Source organism: Strongylocentrotus purpuratus, unplaced genomic scaffold (assembly GCF_000002235.5).
Source record: "Strongylocentrotus purpuratus isolate Spur 01 unplaced genomic scaffold, Spur_5.0 spur5_scaffold_16, whole genome shotgun sequence".
Classification (NCBI taxonomy): domain Eukaryota; kingdom Metazoa; phylum Echinodermata; class Echinoidea; order Camarodonta; family Strongylocentrotidae; genus Strongylocentrotus; species Strongylocentrotus purpuratus.
In genome coordinates, this window is record NW_022145601.1 from 17,698,625 (window position 1) to 17,713,647 (window position 15,023).

The window sequence follows — 15,023 nt, forward strand, 5'->3', positions numbered from 1 at the left end:
AAATTGAAAATTGCAGTTTTATTACCGATTCTGATATTCATGAAGAGGAAAAACGTACGGTTGTTAATTTTCATCGCATTTTACTTTTAGATGCATAAAAGTGCAATCACACGTCTCACCACTTCTAGTACATACCAATATTTGAAACTATCACTGTCAAATATGATGAATCGATTTTTGCAATTTCGCATAAAATCTCTGTAATTCAAACTACTTTCAAAAGTGTAGTCACCCAAGATAACAAGGTTTTTATGTATTTAAAAAAAGTTCCGAGACAAATGATAACATACGTCCTTTGGCGACCACATGGTAGATTAATAATTTGCCACAGATATGACAGAAGTGTTCCTTCTAATTTATATTTTTAAAAAGGTACTTTTATTACCATCATAATTCATCATTGGGGAAAATTGAAATAATGATAGTATTGGCTAGAAATTATCGTCCATGCCAACGTCTCTCTTTTTGAAAGAAGCGTTCCTTCTAATTTATATTTTTTAAAAGGTACTTTTATTACCATCATAATTCATCATTGGGGAAAATTGAAATAATGATAGTATTGGCTAGAAATTATCGTCCATGCTAACGTCTCTCTTTTTGAAAGAAGCGTTCCTTCTAATTTATATTTTTTTAAAGGTACTTTTATTACCATCATAATTCATCATTGGGGAAAATTGAAATAATGATAGTATTGGCTAGAAATTATCGTCCATGCTAACATCTCTCTTTGGGAACAACTTGATTGCTTCTTTCCCGCTCATTAATTTTCCATTTACAACAATGTGATTGCAACTTGTTGAGTGCAAATGATTGATAAAAGCATGCCTGATATAGCAACATCCACATACTTGATAAGTCAATGTACTGGGGCAAGGGAAATCAAAACAAGTATCATCGTCGTCATTATCATTATAATAAGTTTATTTTCATTTTTGATTTGTTAAAAAAGAAGAAGTTTATTTTCACCATTTATATCTTCATCATCATCACCACCACCACTACCGCCACCACCACCATCACCACCACCACCACCACCACCACCACCACCACCACCACCACCACCACCACCACCACTACCACACATCTCCAATTATCATCAGCACCAGCAGAATCTTCGTCGTCGTCGTCGTCGTCATCGTCATCGTCATCGTCATCATCATCATCAGCAGCCTCCTCGTCGTCTACATCGTCATCATCATCATCATCATCATCATCATCATTATTATCATCATCTTCATCCTTCTCCTGCTCCTGCTGCTCCTCAATATAATAATAATCATCATCATCATCACCATGATCACCACCACCACCACCCATCATCATGTCTGCTTCTCTCCTTCGCCGTCTCTTTATCATCCTTCCATCACTGTCACCGCGATTACGTACAATGATCATGTGCATCAATTCGGAGGTCGTTAATCACGTACATCGTCAACCACCGGGGTGCCATACCTCTCCATCTCTCTCTCTCACCCCTCCTTTTTTCTCTCTTTTGATCTCTCTTTCTCTTTCTCTCTCTCTCTCTCTCTCTCCCCCTCTTTCTCCATATGTATCGAATTGAATTGATATCTTTATTCATACACGATTTAAAAAGCCCAACCGTTACAAGACTGGTTCCATAGGGGGTGTGTCCCCCACTTTCCTTCTATCTATCTATATCTCCTCCTCTCTGCTACCCTTATTTCTCTCTATCTCTCTCTCTCTCCCCTCTCTTTCTCTCCCTTTCACTGTCCCTCTGCCCCCTCCCGCCTCTCTCTCTCTCTCTCTCTCTCTCTCTATCCCCTCCCTCTCCTGCAGTCAATGTACTTTTCCCCATTGTCGTCCGCCCGCCGAAGAGGTGACGACGTGCCGGGGTTGACGTGCAGGGCGCTGACACGAGCTGTCAAACAAGGGATCCCTCGCTTTTGAAAGATGAGAAGGCCTTTTGTTTTCAGCGAGTACATAGTTAATTGGTAGGGTATTACCCCCCTCCCTTCTTTCTTGTCGAAAATGGACGAAGATATACACATGTACTAGATGTAACCATTGATTATGTATTGTATACTGTTGCCTTTACAGTTGGAATATATTTTCTTTACCTCTTTTTACGAATTGATTGTGACAACATGATTTATTCTTGATGGACAACATTATACTTTCTCAGACTATTTAGATTGATCAATAAAGTTCTGAGAAGATATACTTTATCTTTTAAGAATTAATCATAATTGTTAGCACAATGTCATCATGAAAAGAAGAAGAACACAATTCCCACTTCATGGGCAAAATTGTAATTTCATTTATTTGGATCATTATCTCATCTGATAGAAAGAAGTAGGAATAGAGAAAAAGAGAGAGAGAGAGAGAGAGAGAGAGAGAGAGAGAGAGAGAGAGAGAGAGAGAGATCGGGTAGGACACAATTTTTTGGGGAAAATATCAGTTATTTAAACATAAAATCATTAGTGCCAAACATGATCATTAGTGCTTAGATGGACTGTCAACTATTGTCACCGTTATCAACACCACCACCACCCATCATTATCATCACCATCATCATCATCATCACCATCATTATTGTCGGTATCACCACCATCATCATCGTCGTCGAGATCCACATCAATATCATCACCAACACCGTCATCACACCATCACCATCACTATCAACATCATCACCACTATCATCATCATCACCATCATTATTATCATTATCATCATCATCACCATCATTATTATCATTATCACCACCATCATCATCACCATCATTATTATCATTATCATCACCATCATCATCATCATCGCCATCACCATCATCATCATCATCATCATCATCATCATCGTCATCATCATCATCACCTCATCATCATTATCACCACCATCATCATAATCACCATCACCAAGATTCCAATCATGTTCATCATTACCCTAAGTAATTCAGAATACCATCTTCACGTCCAAATCATCTTAAATATAGACGATGGAGCAATGAAAAAGATATAACAACAATATAGTAAACAAAATACAAAATATCCAGAACACAGCTTTTTAAGTGAGTAATTCCAAGTATAATTTATTTCTCAAGACAATAATGTGAAATATTATGTACATGCCTTTTTGTAATTTTCTCTTTCACCTCCCAACACCAACAAATTCAAATAAATTCCTTAATTATTGGAACTTCACAAAAGTTGATGAATATAACGCTCATCGAACTAAACGGTTGAAAATATATATACCCGAAATATAAACACACCCTTCAAAACATGACAGAATGAAAACAAAAAATGTTACTTTAAATCCACGGGTTATCGTGATACTAAGTTACAATTCAAAAATGATTTTCTTTACCAAGGTTAACATTGGTAAAACAATAATTGCAACAGCGATCTTTAGTAAGAACGTGATGATATAGAACAAAATACACTAACCTTAAATACACATTTTAAAAGTAGACAATAATTGCACAAAATAGTGTGTTTATTGTAAAAGGAGAAGGAGATGTTAACGTATAAATTACAAAAGAATATCTCTTTCTACCAAATTAATCTAAATCATCGGAATAACAAGGAATATAATACATCATGAGATAAAATTAAAGGAAACGGAAACACATTAAATATTATCTTAATCAATATCAATGACTGGTCATTAGCATGCCAACTTTGAAGGCTATGATTTCTAATTGGTGATTATTACTTATTTAATATAGAAATGCGGCTTAATCCAACATGAAACTTATTTAAGATAAATCGTGTTCAATCTATAATTTCATTTTTTATAAGAATTACAATAATTTGTGCATGTTTCAGCGACTTAACGTCATGTTAGAAAATGTAAACATTCCTCCAAATGACCATACTTGCGAGCTAACATGATAGATTCAAAGATTTTTTTTCTTCTTCTAAGTATTCATTTCGTCAAAACATCGCTAGATAGTAATTTTACAGTATTGATCTGGAAAAAAAGTGAAAATGCGATTCAAAGACAGTTACATAAGGCACTGTCTACATAATTTTTTTATTGTCCTTCTTGGAACCCTTATTAGGCTTTGACAAGGAGAAAAGGCGTTGGAAAGAGAGAGAGAGAGAGGGGGGGGGGGGTAAAGAGAGAGAGAGAGAGAGAGAGAGAGAGAGAGAGAGAGAGAGAGAGAGGGGTAAAGAAAGAGAGAGAGAGAGAGAGAGAGAGAGAGAGAGATAACATTGATGAATAACCATGACGATTGAGGAAAAGAAGAAAAGAGAAAACAAAAAAAGGGAGAGAAAGTAGGGATTAATTCGTAACTTGACAGTATCATAAGGATAGAGTATAGATCTATTTGTTAATCAAATGCTCAATTCCAGAAAACTAAATGGAAGCCATGTTTGACCGTACCATATTTCCTACCCTGATTTAAAAGAAGCTCTATAGTAAAGGGATGCAAAGGAGAAATTCAATAACGCAATCAAAATTTTAAAAGATGATTTTCTGACAGTTCAAGCGAGATTGCCTGCCAGCGACAAAGAAAGCATCACTACAAAAATCTCTTAAAACAAATGTATGCATGATGACACCACATGAAACAGACGAACGTTAAATGTATTACTTCAAGACGAAAATATATCTCTAAATTCTTGTACGCAGCAAATTAGTGACGGCGATTGAAATCACAGGCAACATAAAAGATTTATTAATGATACAAAATATATCCATGCGCAGCAAATCGGTGTCCCGTCACCGTGTTTTTGTTTTAATATCTAGAAACTTGTAGAAGCAGCAATACGTAAGATTTGTATGTTATTTACAATCATTGCAACGAAGTCATAGTTTGTAGAAGGGTGTTCCCCTGAAGAAAAAAACAACCTATTATATACATTCCAATCAATTTTAGTTAAATTTCACCAGTCATTCTTTTTTAAATCTCAAAACCAATATGTACAAAGGGTTTGGCACATGTTTCCATTTTGAAAAAATGTCTGGTTTTGAAATAGTTTTCATTTTCATAAATTACGAAGGCAAAATGTGATGATTTTTCTACAGTACAAACGACAGAAGGTAAACATCTCTATAATATAATAAATCCTATTCAGCTGAAAAAAAGATTGGAAAGAAAATAACTCGTTAATTAAATTAAACTCCAAATGAAGAGGTTGATACATGTTCTACTTTTGAGATACAGACGACATTACAAAACACACATCATTTTCCTATTTCGAATTTCCCGCCAAAGCACCAGCGTACATTTACAGTGAAAATGGCTTGAATTGCCTTAAATTATAATTGAAAAGTTGCAACCCCAAATTCGATTTAATATCATAGAGAGCTACGCATTGTAAAACATTTAAAAGTAGTAAAGACATTTAAAATTCAGTATGGTAACCTTTGATTTTTTTTTTACAAAGTTTATAGAATATAATATAAAAATGTATTATTACTTACAATTTAGAGAGATTGATGTTTTTTACATAAAATATCAAATATCTAAGACAAAAAGCGAAGTGGTAAATATTAATTTATTTCAGAATAAGGTCATAAGTTATTAGCATTAATATATTTGTAAACAAGGCGGCTTGTATGCCTTTTCTCAATAAACAAATGACATAACTACTTAAAGCTTACTGCCACATTCTAGTCAAAAAGATTAAGGAACTGTAATTTTCTTCTGTGTCCTACAAAACATTTGGATAACACAATTAAGACGAACTGCTGACGGTTTTATTGTGTTAATTAATGGTCACCAGGCCCCACATAATTGGCGAAGACGTATCGGAAACTGGATTAAAATTGAAACGGTAATTAATTAGCATGATTGGTGCAAAATTGGATAATCTTACTCTTTCCTCTTGATAAGACCGTTAACAACTGCTGATTGACAATGGGATAAAAACGACACCGAAAGAAGGTGTGTCTCTACATCATGTGTACAAAGTGACACAAAAGCTTATAAGTTATTGTGAAAGCCCTAATTTACGTTTTCCAAACATCCAGTGTGATCAGCGTCGGAAATGAAGGTGAAGATGATGTGGTCAATGAATTGCAAAGGTGACGATAAAAAGATAACCAGGGTCATACCGGGTCATACCGGGTCATTCCAAAGATTATCTTTCTCATAGTTATGCCAAGCCTTAAAGTCAAGCTTCCTAACGTATTGATATGGTGGCCAGTCAAAACAAATGTTTTGTGGTCTGGAATGGCCTCTACGGTGTTGCAGATATCAACTCCTAAACATGGTGTTTCCTGTGGCCGTACAACCTCCACAGAGGATGATAAGCATCACCTTGACATTGACCTCTGACCTTGTAACGTCACAATGGCACATCAGTGAGGTCAATACGACTTATGGTTGATGGTGGCACCTAATTTCACGCACGCTATGAACCCATGGACCAGAAGAATAAACATGGCGTCGCCTAAATATTCTAAAAAGGCATCAAGACGTCCCAAGTCTAAAGACTGTCTTTAACACCTACTATGCATCAAGAGAAAGAGCTATACGCAGCAAGTTCTACCATGATGATTGGCTATGCTCTCCTGACAGTAGCTTACAGTTTGTAGGAGATAGAAGCGTACCAGTGCGAGACCGGTACCAAGTCCTCAGTCTGACAAGAAGAGCATGCACTTCACGTTTGGTGATTTCCTCAAAGGCTATTTTGTCCTTCATGCTGGGCAGCTGGGGACATGGTCGGTTACCGAGCCATGAGTTCCCGGAGTACCGACGTGACACTGGTGTCTCCGATCAGGTGATGGTAGAAGAGGTTCTCAAACACGGCCGCACTGAACCCCCGGACACCAGGCAGAAGCAGGAGCATGTGGGAGAGCCGAAGCGGGTCATCGGGGTACTTGAGGGTCTCATACTCCATCAAGGCCGTGTGGACCTTCTCGCTGGCCACCTCTATCGCTCGGCTGTCGGTCAAGGAATGCAGGTCTGTGGGAAGACAAAAAAAAAGAAATGATATTAATTAATGACATAGGCTAATCTTTATGTAAGCGTGTGCTTGCAATACCCCTGTCACATTATCAAAACCGACCCTAAACTGACCAATTAGCGACAAAGTCGTGATAAATTTGGGGTAATGTAGTTTTTCTGTCTTTTAGTCAGTCTGGCGTCGGTCTCGTCGGTGTGACTGAGAACCGAGGTATTAAATATTTCAGTAAATTGGTTAGTTCAGCGAATGCAATTAAAACAACGCCTGATCATCGGCGTACATCTCTGTGGTTTCCCTACACAAACGGATGCCAAAACATCGAATACGGCGAAACGGTAATGCACTTTCTAAAAACATCACAGAGTTCATGGCAATTATAATAGTACTGATCGCTGTTATTGGTATATACTGTGCTTTTGTATTATGAGCTGGAGAATAGCACGATATGGAGTGATCACGCTTCTGCGTCTCTGTGAGGCTCTTCCAAGGTCACTCCACGAATTCACAAGCAGTTGCGTATGTGGTTCAAAAGAGCCTCACAGAAACGCAGAAGCGTGATCGCTCAACCTCATTATGACGTCACTCAGATCCGATTTTCCGTTCAGATCCGAACATGAATAAGCTACTGAACAAAACGGTTACAATCGATAGTCCAAAGTGTTCATTGGTCATATGGCACATCGTCTCAATACTTTGGGGACATAGGACTTATCAGTGCGAATACAAATATGACACATTGGTCCAACACATCGTTACAAGTTTATAGCAACATATCATTGAACGCAGGACGGTCGTTTCGTCCTTGATGATTATTATATTCTGACTAAAATTTGCGTACCTTATTACAGCACTCGAGGACACAAGCTCCTGCAACCAATTTTCACGGTTAATTTTTCCAACACCAAGCTCAACCAAATTTCCTATCTGCATCTGGGGTGAAAAATCTATTCCCTAAACCTTAAACCGAATGACAACCAAAACCTTACGTTTATCTTTGACAAAAAAAAGAAACCCTGAGCAAATGTTGGGTCGCCTCCTGTGTTAGTCTTACATTGCCCTTCGAACCTTTATGGATAATTTTGCACTCTCTTCTCTGCTTGTCTAGCTAATTATAGAGAAAATATATGAGCCATTCATGGAACATACCTGAATTTAAGAGCAGCAGTATCCTCAGTACGGCGTATTCCTTCGAGTCAAGTTGCATCTGATTCAGCTTTGATAACGTGAACTGGAGCTGGTTAACAGTTCTCATGGTCGGTATTCCATAATCACTCCCTCTCCTTAGCGGATGCACATAGGTCTGAGAAACTACCCCCGTCTTTGCAATAAAATCTCCCTGGAACTGCGAGTCAACCTGGTAATGTGTCGTCTGAACGTACTGGTGTAGGGGTATGTCTTCAAGGTATTCATGCATGCCAGCGAAGACCACGTCGAAATTGAACTTGTTCTGTGCCATGTACAGAATGACAATGTCTTTCCAGGCGGAGCACACCAGTATTTGCCTGTCGTGTGCGTTGATGTTAGCCAAACCCGTGTGTCCATTGCCGAATTCGGCGCATTTCGTCAACCAACGCGCTAAGTCCATATCCATGCCACACTGCGAGTCGCGATCCAGTTTCACGCAGTCGCTGCACGGACACGTACAGCGTTGCGATGTGAACATCGGCGGCGTGGTCGTTGTGGCTGTCGTCGTTGAGGCAGGATCGGGCGGCGATGTACCGGTTGATGGTGACGATGACGATGACTCATTGGCTTCGAAGAGTAACGCTGTGAGTGGTGATGGCCGCTGGTGTGCGGGCGATTGCTGCTGGTTGTTGCTGTTTTGGTCCGTTGATGTTGTCGGACTGCTCCACGGGCAGCTCCTCCGGTGGAGTGCGAACGGTAACTCGCCAACCTTCATGCTTGGGGAACCCGTCGAAAACTGCACAGAAAATACAAAAAGGAAAAGGAAAATTAAATAACCACAGTAACAGTCTAAATGATTCAACGTGCTACAAACATATTTTATATTTCAATTTGTCGGTTCAATTTTAATGGTGGGTGGAGGAAAACTGCACGGCATATTTACGAATATGGAGGAAAATTTCAATGATAGTCTTCTTAATTCAACTCGTCAACAACAAAAAGAAATATTAGCAAAGCCATTTGTATATGTGGCTTTTATGGTTGGTGCCCTGTTGAAACCTCAATCGGAGAAACAAAATATGACGGAAAAGTTCAATAATAGTCCACTGAATTCAAATCGTTATATGCATATAATCTTTTTCATCATTATGAAATCAGACTATACACATACATCATATCCAAATTGAAGTATCGAAAGTCTCTTTTGAATGTTTAAAACATTCATAATGTTTCCCTTAAAGATGAATTAAACGATAGACATCAAAATCATAAAAACGAAATGATCTTATCCAAAGTTAAAACGTTTCTTCTCTCTTTCCTACACGAAATAATTTCCAGACAATCCCGGTATACCTAAATGAGATTTGAACGACAAGCGACAGTTTGACGGCGACCAAAGCACACACGTACGTCGAGTTCCGCAGCTATGGAAGGAAATGAGCAGAGCCGAAACAAAAGCACTGCTTCTCTACAAATCACACTGAACCAGATCCGTTAACAAACGGGTGAAATATAAACCGTTTACAACGAAACAATGGGATGATGGTGATGTGCAGAGGGAAGCCTTGATTTGATGCGACCGTTATCACCGAGAGACAACTTCAGAATGGGCCGTGTGCCAACGGTTTCTGAATGTAGATCAACTCAACGGCGCGCGGTGACGATTAAAACATTTACGTGCCGCCTTTAGAAGGTGGCATCCAGTCAGCTATGACGTATTGAGGTGCGCTTAAAATGATTTGCTGGTATCCAGGTATTGCCTCGCCAAGCAGAGAATGTCTGGTTTTGGTATATAAGGGGTGTAGTCACCAGGAAAGAAGAGTTTCCTAGAATGGGCGGGCGCAATTAGGTTGATACCAATAACCACCACCTTCTTTTTAATCAAATGATGAAGTAGTGAAACTTTGTAAAAACCTGATAGAATTATTAACACTGTCTGGCTTTTATCAATATCAATTTTCTTTGCTTTTCTATCTCACGTTATTTTCATATTATCTAAAAGATTTTTTTTCTTTTCGTGGGGCGGTCTTCATGGCTATTGTTTTATAAATTATTATAAAGCCATTCGAAGGGAAGGATAGACACGTGCCCAATGGCTCTCGTGGCTAGCTACGCCAGCAACATGATAATTTCTACGACTTCCCTTGGACAACGGATGCGGACAGATGATACCCTTGGCCATCTCACCCTGACAACTATCCTTGCATCCACAAGATATGATATCGTCCAAAGTGTCACGTGTCTGCCAAGCAACATTATGCTCTTGTTAGTACATTCATTAGTAATGGATTTCGAAGTTTTATCTCGGTATAAACGCATATCTCTTTGCCATATCGGATATGTTGGTATTGGAAAGTTCGATTTGTCGCGTTCTCATGTATACCGTTCATTCCATGTAAATGTTTATAACATCCGCGCATTTGAAAAAGAGTCCCCATGATTATTTTGAAACCAAAACTTACAAAAACGTGTCGTTTTTGCTGGGTGTATCTCTCTTTGGCACGCATGATGGATGACATTTGTGTTCATGATAAGTTAAAGCACTTTGTACTTTTTATTATGGGATTAGCCCTTTTTCGATAACATAGATATGCCTTTTGTTTCGTGAACTGGCTAGCGCCTTCACCTCTTTCTAAAAAAAAAAAATAACGATCAGAAATCAAGCCGCCCACGTTGGGCTACGACCCATTTTCGCTTCAAATGATGACGTCCGGTGCCGAACCTTAAATTCGCTTAATAAAATCAGTCTTTCCTAAAAACCCGTCTCGAAATAGACGGATATCGACCCCTGTCTTTTCCTGTGCCCTTGCTTCACGGGTAGAATTAGGTAATCAAATAATCATCACGAATAGGTTGATTATTTGATATCAATACCCTCCCCTTCGAAAAGAAAATATAACGTATACCTGTAGACGCACGTTATCATTTGTGTAAGCTTGCATCATTTCATATCCGAGCTTATCGATCGAGTATGATTTAAAAACCGATGAGAAAAGCAAACAGAGACTAAGAACTATGCGGAAACCACGACAAAAGAAATTAACCAATGAGAATTCAATGCAAACAAGGAATTCCATGACTTAAAACAAACAAGACAACGAACAGCACAATAACAACAAAAGACGATAAAGAACAACAAAACCAAAAGACAAAAATAGCAGAGACAAAAGAGGGAAACAGGAAACTATGATTAAAAATGTATCTATTCTATATGGAACACTATTTTTCAAAATGTGTTAGTTTCATAAATTTTGTAGACCATCGTGTCCGATTATACGAACTGTCGTAGGTGTATTGTCACGTTGCTGCTGTCTATTTTAAGCCGATCTATATTGTCTATGATCACGCTTCTCTCTTTCTCTCTCTCCCTCTCGCTATCCCTGTGAGACAGTTGGTATACAGAATAGTACAGTGACCCCCAGACATTGACACGTCACATCCCCATGTTCACACGGTTTCGGGCTAGTCTGCCGGTTCAGCCTCCTTGTCAGTAGTCGTGCGTATAGCAGCGTGTCTGGAAATTGTGAGACTGCGCAGACTACACGGTCTACCAATCTACTGCGCTCCATAGGCTTTGCACTTTAACTGCTGACATAGTCAGAGGCTGATAGAGCTAGGTTCGGCCCAAGGCTTTAGGATATCGTGTTTAAGACTCAAATTAGAGTATGCGCACGCAGACTAGTCCAATGCAACCATACGGCCCAGCACTGGCTGTGAAGTTCAATGTCAGGTGGATGTATTATAACACGAAAATAGAAATAATAGAGGCACTATACTCTGTACTATTTGAGGCGTTAGGGGGAAATAGTCATTATATTTTACACTTATATAGAGTTGACCAAAATTTAACCCAATATTGGTTAAAAGGGGGACATGCATGTTTATTTCACAAACTTTGACCCAATATTGAGTCACTGTTAGATGTACAGTACTCCAAAAACCAAGTAAAGTTTACCTACATGTAATAATGAGTAGCAATTAAAACAACCTTTTTACCCCCACATTGGGTCAGTTCAACCCACCTTTTCGATTAGTGTATAATAGGCCTCTACATGAGTGCTTGGTTGCTGGATTTCAAGCCTCAAAGATACCATGTGCACCATCTCCACTTCCGGGGAGCATTCCTGACACAATTTGCCCCGTTCGCATGCATCCATACCGGGCAATGGCGAGGACCCCATCCCCTGCCCTCTGAAAAAATATGATACCCTTTTGTTTTTGCTTGTGAGGGAATAACGATGTGAAATTTGCAGCAATCACTGAAGAAAAAAATCCCCCTTGCAAATGCACGTCGTCATATTAAACCGTTATCATCGCCCAACCCCAAATCACATGAATACTAATATTTGTGGTGTTTGCAGGTGATCAATGCAACAATAAGCGATTGCCTCCCAACAAGAGCACCAGTATAATTCATCAAAATACAATCCATGTATTTCCTTGTCCGAAATTGCTAAACTAATTTCAAGGGTACCTTCCCAGGCATAACATGGGATCAAAATCATTGTGATGGCTGCAGTCAAAAGCTTCACGCTTCAGCTATTGAACTTTAGATTAATTTATTATCATTATTATTTTGATTTTACCAGTGTCAAGGGTGGATGATTATTCATATTGAATCTACTACCATCATTCTTGAATGCTATGATTGATGACGTTGGTTTGTAACTTGAATGACTGGTTGATCTGGAAACTTGTCTTGGGGGTCATGTCCCTCGTGGATGGGTGACCCGACTAAGAGTCAACTGATTTCAGGTTAGAATCCTAGTAACTCGCAGTATCAACATACTCATGTAGACATGTAAAGATCCATGTGTTCTAGATGGGCAGGTGGCAAGCATTTTTGTCTTTTTTCTTTTGTAGAGATGATAATTCTACCACTTTGCATACAAATTATTCATGGAACGGGTGTTGTAAACAAATATAAATAGTACTGTATACATTGATAGTCCTTTGTTTTCGTTTTGCAGGGGCACATCAGGTGATAAAAGATACAGAATTACAGACTAAGACAGAAAAGGGAAGGCCTGCAAATATTGTCGAATCCCGACGTAGTTTGGGCTGCACACTGCCCCGACCCCGTCGCCACATTGCTCTCCACAGCTTCCACGCCTTTAAGTTCCCCCGATCGTTAAAGATGAAGTTGAGTTCTGGTCATGCGATTGCATTGTGAAAGAAACGGTGTGGAATCGACCAGAAAAGGTTGATCATCTAGCATATAAGAATTTGTGTGTATTGCAAGGTTCTGGAATCATCAAAATGATAAGAAATTTGGCCAAGTCTTGGTAAAGTTACAAACACTTGCACAGAAAGATGTATATGGGACTACGCGAACACGTGGCGTAAAAAGCCGGCCCCCGATTTTTACCATGTTACATGCATATTTAGAATATGAAGGCATTTGAAGAGCCATGCTTTTCAGGGAACATGTCTTAACTGATGTTCTTCTACACTTGCATGATAAGAATGAGTAATGCTCACAAATTATTTTTCACCTCTTCCCAGAACTCAACCTTCTCTTTAAGTTCCCTACCCTCCCTCTGCTGTCTTCTCTGTCTCTTCCCTTCTTCTATCGAGGTTTTAATATGGTCCCCGAGTGCTGCCACTTTACCAGGCCAGGCCGTCGTGAACTTTAGTTCCAGCGACATGGAATTATGCGAATCGTTTTTTCTTCACCGCAAGGTTTTCCATCATTTTGCATCGCGGATGGGTATGAATAGAGCGGGGGGTACACCCCCTAGACCAACAATTTACCAAACAGAAACGAAACAATGGGCGACGAAACGAGCCAGTAATTATCTACCATGTTTCTTTGCAAACCTTTTCATCGCAGATTGTTTTGGATGCAAGCCATGCGTGTGAGGTGTACTTTTTTGTGCTGAGGAGCGCCGCGGCCACAAAACAGGCAAAAGGCGACTGTACTTGGTGATCGAATAGGCGTAAAAATCGCTTGGTAAAAACCGGCAGCGCAATCATTCGATTGAACAGCTTTTTTTCAATCCAAGGTCGTCGTAATATCATCCTAATGCTCGGGAAGGTCTCATGTTTCTGTCGAATGTTCGGAGAATGGTGAGTGTGCGGGGGATGGGGGCGGGAAAGATGATATATTATGGAAGATGGCGCGAAACAGAGGTACATAGGCGGAGTGACAGGGATACACAGGAAGAGAGAGAGAGAGAGAGAGAGATGGGGAGAGAAAGGGGAAAGAAAGAGAGAGGGTGGAGCACAGAGAGCTAGAAATAGAGAGAGACAGACAGAGAGAGGTGGAGAGGGAGAGAGTACTGATAAAAAGAAAATCAGAAATGGCTGCATAATCAACGACAGATATCCATACTAGTAATTCTATTACTATAAAGACCATAGTCTGTAAGAATGGACTCTAATTTAACCAAATCCTCCTTGATTTAACACCGTATTGCAAAACAAGTTTAATCTTGATAGTAGCCTTTCCCAGGTGCTTCCAGTATCTGCACTGGCGTAAATACTCAAAGTGAAATGACAAGCGACGTAAACAAAAAACAAAACACCCAAATTAACACCAACAACAGGTTTCTCGAACAAACAAATGCAAGCAAAATTATCATGATTGATAACTTCAGCTCCTTTGGAATATTTTAATTCAATATCACCCTTAGTGTTTTCTTCAAGTGATAATATATTCATAAAAGGGATAACTAATCATAACACTTCTATCTCCTAAATCCAGATCCAGGAATATGTTGACATGATTTATTCAAATGGGATGGAGGATTGCCGACGGAAATTTCAAACTTGCGTCAATATTTACCCCTTGCCAATCTCCAGCAGGTAACCATGGCAACCATTACAAAAATCCCCAACGAAGATCATCACGAATTCATAGCGCTCCCACGCGCACACGAAATTATGAATACAAGTCATGGCTAATGGTATCTGGGAAATATATTGCACAATGCCACGTGATTGCATACCTTTTTTGGAATGTATTTTATGGATACGGAATATTTTACATAACGGACAGATCGTCAAGGGGGAGAAGTA

At 39.3% G+C, this 15,023-nt stretch overlaps 1 protein-coding gene across 2 annotated transcripts in view; it reads right to left on the minus strand.

The window, feature by feature from the left end:
- Positions 1 to 3,018: 3,018 nt before the first annotated feature.
- The window catches only part of LOC575083 (photoreceptor-specific nuclear receptor), a 36,381-nt gene continuing 24,376 nt past the window's right edge, over positions 3,019 to 15,023 (minus strand). The window contains exons 1-3 of one of the 2 annotated variants that reach the window (XM_775499.5): positions 9,357 to 9,513; positions 8,025 to 8,799; positions 3,019 to 6,877 (exon numbers count right to left, since the gene is read on the minus strand). In XM_775499.5, coding sequence (XP_780592.3) covers positions 6,639 to 6,877; positions 8,025 to 8,778 — 993 coding nt within the window. In that variant the 5' untranslated portion in view covers positions 8,779 to 8,799; positions 9,357 to 9,513 and the 3' untranslated portion in view covers positions 3,019 to 6,638. Of the gene's footprint in view, positions 6,878 to 8,024; positions 8,800 to 9,356; positions 9,514 to 15,023 lie in introns of those variants that run through there. The other variant, XM_030986952.1, reaches the window with a different exon arrangement.